Source organism: Sinocyclocheilus grahami, unplaced genomic scaffold (assembly GCF_001515645.1).
Source record: "Sinocyclocheilus grahami isolate Dianchi unplaced genomic scaffold, SAMN03320097.WGS_v1.1 scaffold1050.1, whole genome shotgun sequence".
In the NCBI taxonomy this organism is placed as follows: domain Eukaryota; kingdom Metazoa; phylum Chordata; class Actinopteri; order Cypriniformes; family Cyprinidae; genus Sinocyclocheilus; species Sinocyclocheilus grahami.
The window spans coordinates 101,522-107,898 of NW_015506229.1; the positions used below are offsets into that span (position 1 = coordinate 101,522).

Here is a 6,377-nt window from a genome sequence, read left to right on the forward strand (position 1 = left end):
ATATATATAATATGATCATATTTAATATTTTTTTTTTCCAAGTGCATTTTGTGTTAAGACGTCATGAAATAAGTCAAGAAACTCTGTTTAAGTACACTTAAGTGACCTTTTGTTTCATTACTATTATTATCTGTAAGTGCAATTTATAAAGAGATTAAAACCAATTAAAAAAAACAGTAGAAGAAAACAGACTAATTTGTCATATTCTCTCTGAAAATAAGTTTTAATATTTATTTTTTTATTATTATTGTTGATATTTGTTAAATATGTTTAGATAGTTTTAAAAAGGAACAAAAATGGAACAAAAAGATAAACAAGAGTAATACTGATTAAAACAAAAATGCAATAAAAAGTGTTATTTCACTAATTGGCCCAATTATGAACCAGTATCCTACTCTATTTAGCCGGCAAAATAGCACAAATTATACAACAAATACTAAGAGGCTGTCTTGTCTACTATGTTAAATAAATCTTTTGTAAAAAAAAAAATTTGGTAGCCACACAGGCAATAAAGTGGCTGGGCACTGGTTAGCAAACTTTGAATAAGCATCTCTTAAACACAAACTGAGCACACTACTCTAGGTAGGTGACTTTCATAGTTGCTCTGCCCAAATGTGCATGTGTCCTTCAACTCCACAGGTGTAGTATACTGCGGTGCTCAATTACTGCTTTTAGCTCCACTTTTCACAAACAAACAGGGGGTGGGCACTTTTTGATCAGATGAGAGCAATTAGCTCCAAATTTTATTTCCTGGTGTGCATTAAATACTGAAGCAGAATTATTTAATACATTAAACATTGGTTAGGCTATTTAAAAAAGAAATAAAGAATTGCACCCAGGGAGGAGTAAACATTGCGTAAAGATCTCAGATGAGTGAATAAATGCTGACAGAAGTAATATATATTTATATTTATTATTAGTATTTATTTGTGTATTTGTGCAGACAATGGTTGTCTAGTTGTCCAAATAGTTTATCTACAGTATTTCTGTCAGGACCACTATCGTCAAAGATGATTGACAATTAGCATACAGTTTGGATTAGCGGTATGGTTCTGTTCTGGGCAAGAACTCCCTGCGCATTCATGTAGCCTAGCATGGATGAGAGCAGCAATAACCGCAATAACACCCCAGGGTAAACAGAACAGAACCAACATAAATGTATTGCAGATATTGTTAAAGTTCAATAATTTTATGTACACATTTTAGAATTAGTCTGATTCAAAGGAGAATCAGAAGGCTGAATCCCAACTGACAGAGGAGGAGTTGGGGATGGAGGAGGGTAATTAGCTATTGAGCAATGCGAGGGACCTTATACATGAATGCTTAGATAGGTGTCTTACTCCCATAGTTTGATAGGGATCAGCTGAGAGTCAGCTGATGCGAGCTTGACTAACGTGACCTGCCAGAACTAACACTATGCTTGATATTATTTCTGTATTTTTTTCCAGTTTTGACTTTTTTAGGTCTAATACTTCATTTAGCATGTTGTGCTTTAGGTGTTAGACTGTTAGCCCATCAAAACTCTATTGGAAAAGTTACTTGTTGACTGACTTCCTGGCACTGTTTTATTTATTTATTTATTCCGAACGTCCCACTGCGAGTGTTGCATTTTTAAAATGCCGTGCCAAGTTAAAAATACTCAAACTTTTAAAAACAGGTCTCAAGATCTCTACATTCTGTTTCCATTCCCTTGCTTTCCGTCTAGCTGTGTTTGAACAGCATCCAATCGGGGTCAAGTGAAGCCGAAACCAGCCTAATTATACAAGACCAAATAGTCGACTAGTTATTCATCCCACTGGCTAGTTGTTTTTGCGAAATATTTAGTCTTTTGCTCACCCCTTGTGCTGTTTGCTGTTCTTGTATTGACTGTGTGTGTGTGTGTGTGTGTGTGTTTCAGGCCCTGTGGAGCATATTCAGCTGCTGGCTCCATATGTGGTCATTAAGAATAAGGAGGTGAACTTGACGGCAGTGGTCTGGCCTTCTCATTTCAGAACGCTCACCTATTTCTGGTGGCTGGGGAACAACACGGAGGTACAACCAGCTCCTAATTATAGATTTTCTGCCTCGCTTTGTTGGGCGAAGGCCTCCGAGACATTTTACGGTAGAAGATAAACAGAACAGGAGCAATGAACTGTTAATAATGTAGTTCTTGTTCTTGTCGTTTTTGTGATATTTAGATGTGTTCTTTAGTTTATGCTTGTTTGCCCTGAAACATCAATAAAGCCATTCATTTTAATAGAGTTTCCTTTTTAAGAAAGTCAATGAGCTTACAAATACCAAAACATCTATGGCTTAAATTTGGATTGTTATTGTTTTGTATGCACTATGTTTGTGGCGCTAGCCCATCATTACGTTGGACAGCAGTATTTCCCACACGTTCAGCACCGAGGGCATGGTCACCGTCACTGTTCAGGTCTCATCAGGAGACTCTATACTACAGGACACCAGAAGCATCGCCATACAAGGTGAGTGTTCACATTCAGACAAATATGACAAGTACTGATGACAGGTTCTGCACTTTTGCATTTTTTTTATGGCAAGGTCACATTAAAAATGTCTGGGAAACTGTCCATCATGCTGTTATCAATTATAATGATTTTCATGTTTATTTTTAGTTTTACTACAGAATTTCAATCATATAATACAGAAGCCCATTATATAACATTATACTGTATATTTGGTCCTCTCCGCACACTTTTGATTGTTTTTACAACCTAAACAATATATATATTTGACAATAATTAAAATAAATAAATAAAATAAAAGAAGTTACAATAATTATTTTGTGAACCTTGTGCATCCTTAAAATATATATATAAAAGATAAAAAAATTAAAATAAAGACCAGCAAAAAATTGTAATAATAATAATAATAATAATATAAAAATAAAGACCAGCAAAATAAACTAACTTGCATACTTGATAAATACTCACAAAATAAATAAGTAAATAAATAAACATTGAGAATTTTAGAGCATTTACAGTAGCAAGAGTTCAAGCCATTTCCAACTCATCCTAATAGATAGGTAAATATCATTTGACCTGACACGCGCACACACACACACACACACACGTGTGTGTGTGTGTAGATAGATAGATAGATAGATAGATAGATAGATAGATAGATAGATAGATAGATAGATAGATAGATAGATAGATAGATAGATAGATAGATAGATAGATTTCTTTTTAATATGGGTTATTTCTAATGTAATCTTGTGTTTTGTATTTATGATAATTGTGTCTATCTCTAAAATTAGCCTCAACCAGTTTATTATAATAATTTATCACTTGAAAAGTGAAAGATCATTTTCATTACCATACTTTTGACAACATAATTCTATTTCACAGAATGCTTGATTTGTAACGTGGCAGAAATATGGATGATTTTCTGACACACTAAAACAATTCTCCTGTGATACATTCATGACCATTTTAACATTGCTATTATGGAGGAAGTTGATAAACTAGTGAATAATTTTTCCAAAAGTGCATAGTTCACAATTCAACAGTATGTGCTCAATGAGACATTAAATATAGTTAATATAGTCACATTAATGTTATTTGAAGGATGTGTAAAGACAAATTGTGAATGTGAGGTTTCTTATCCTACATACGTACATATGGTATAAAGGCCTATGTTTCAAGTTACTTTTTCCTCTTTACTTTTTTTTTCTCTATGGTAACAATAGTTTACTGTATATGTAACTATAAACAAGGCTCGAATTTAGGGGGATGCGGGGGGATGGCATCCCCCTGGTTGAAAAAATGACAAAAAGCATCCCCTTGGTAAAACCACCATCCCCTCTTACCATCCTTTTTAGATTAATAATGTGTATTATGTAAAACAAATGAAATGTTAAAATGAAATGTCTCTATTTATGATAATTCACAAACTAAATAGCGGCAATTGGCCAATCAGAACTCGGTACTGTAACAAAGCTTGCTCACAAGCGGAAGCAAGTTTTCATAATTTTTCGTGCAAAATGGTTCAAGTGCAACTTTTGAAGTTCTTTAAAAACAAAACAGAAAAGGTATGATTTTTCCTTGATTATAATTTAAATACATTCCCCGACATTATGTTATTGTGCTGTATGTGTGACTGTGATGGATTGAGAGACGACAGTAGAGCTGACATAATCGAGTCACCGACTTTGCAAAAACCAAACAAAAACACGTCTTGAGAGTCCAAAAGCATTCACTGCGCGATGAATGCCCTTATAATTCAAGCAATGAAAGAAAAAAATACCCATGTATGAGTTTTTACGTTTTTATTTTCATTGCACAAGCAATGCACTTTTCTGAATTTCAGCATATGTGCGCGAGGACAAATGTGCTATTAATTTTATACAACAGTGCATAACAACACGGTGTTTCGTTCCTTGAATGAATTAGATTTTGAACGATGTTGAATCGAGTGAGCCAGTGTTTCAACAGTCCGTTCAGATGGACTCACTTATTTCGTTTCTAATTGAATCAGCCGTTTTGAACGAATCGTTTGATTTGAATGATTCAATTAATAATTTATTAAAACATGGACTTGCTGCCACCTACTGGCGGTTTTATTGTCATCATTATTTATCCACGACAGGCCTAAACCAGCCCAAGGTGTCAGCACTACCAGCACAAAAACACATTTAGCAAAATATTGACAAAAATTCCTCCATTTCAGGCACCAGAAGGAAAAAAGCGTATAAATAATAGTTCATTTAATAAGACAAACTTTTCATTAAATAAAAACCTTTTTAAAAATTACACAAATTTTGTAATCATTATGTAAAATTAGCTACAGGAACAACTGTAAGAATATTTGTATTGTAAAAATATTTTTTTACAAAAAAACCCCCCACCCCGTCCTGCCGAAAAAGAAACTGACCCACCTAAAATATTTTTACAATTCGACCACTGACTATAAATAACCCTACCCTTGATGAAATGTATTATTGCAGCTTTCAGAGTGTTCAGAATTACAGGAAATTGTCTCTTGACACTGCAAGCTAGTCATAAAAACTCCCTTCTGGCAACTGCCAAATAGACTGTAATCATTTTTGTGATCAGCACTAACCTTTCCATACCTGTCAGTAATGATAACTCTGCTACAGCTCGACTAAATCATCTGGAACAAATCACAGCAGATAGAAGGTGTTGGGCATCTTATGAGAGAAATAATTAAGGGTCTGTCTCTGCTTCTCTCTTCCTCTGTGACAGAATTCTTCAAATCGCTTCTTTTATCTTTCTCTCCTAATCTGGACGAGGCCAACCCGGACATACCGGAGTGGAGACAGGATGTGGGTCGGGTAATTAAGAAGGCTGTTCTCCAAGTGAGTGGGAATTTATTCTATCACTGTCTTTTCCTGGCTCATCTCTGTAGCTCCTCCAGATCCTGGTCAAATACCTCCCGGTGCCTTTATTCTATCCTTTGTCCTTGCCTCTTACACTTTGCTTCTATATATTTTTTCACTGAAAAATAAATTAATTATTAAATAAATCCAGGAACAATAGGTAAAAACGAAAATACAGGGTTTTAAACAAATAAATGCATGGACATTAAATATTTATTAGACATAACAATACAACATATTTATTTTTGTATTAATACATTTGAAATAATTACTTAAATCAAATATTGCATTATACTATTTAGATTGCTGTCTAGCAACAAGTTTTTAGGTCATTTTATTTCCTTACCCATTGGCAAATTGCTTCTTGTCCATATTTTATTATAACAAGAAAAAAAAACTTTTAGTGCCATATATTTAAATATGTTAACTATAATTATAATTATCTTATCAGTATAGCAAAACAAATTTAATTACATTTATCCTTAGTTCATTTGCAAATTGATTTTGACCTTTGATTTTCTTTGATGTATGCTTAAAACATGAAAAACGACTCTAGGTTACGTATGTAACCATGGTTCCCCGAGAGAACGAGATGCTGCGTCAAGTCGCTTTGGGAATGCCCTTGCGTGACCGCGTTCTGAAGCACGTGTCAAATCAGTCCAATGGAGCAGCGAGACGTCACGAGCAGGGTGACGTAAGCACCAGAAAGTATAAAAGCGCATCCAGCAGAGCGCAAAACAACTTCGATGAAGTACCGCCTGCAGGGATGCAGGGAGTATGGCAAAGAGACGCAGCGTCTCGTAACCATGGTTACATACATAACCTAGAGACGTTCCCCTTCAGGAACTCGAGCTGCGTCGAGTCACTTTGGGAATGAGAATACCCACTGCGCCATACTACCAAGTCCCTGCCTGTGTGTGTATCTTGCGAGGACATCACGAAGAGAGAACTTGGGAACCTGGGGTAGATGCCAGGTCTAGGTTGTAAAAACGGACAAAAGTGTGCGGAGAGGACCAGCCCGCCGCAGCACAAATGT

The 6,377-nt window shown here is 35.2% G+C and overlaps 1 protein-coding gene across 1 annotated transcript in view; it reads left to right on the top strand.

Annotated features, from left to right (window-relative positions):
- LOC107566138 (VPS10 domain-containing receptor SorCS3-like) overlaps positions 1–6,377 on the top strand; it is a 119,339-nt gene that overhangs the window by 94,325 nt on the left and 18,637 nt on the right. The window contains exons 18-20 of the mRNA XM_016251513.1: positions 1,898–2,031; positions 2,342–2,465; positions 5,208–5,320. Coding sequence (XP_016106999.1) covers positions 1,898–2,031; positions 2,342–2,465; positions 5,208–5,320 — 371 coding nt within the window. The remainder of the gene's footprint in view (positions 1–1,897; positions 2,032–2,341; positions 2,466–5,207; positions 5,321–6,377) is intronic.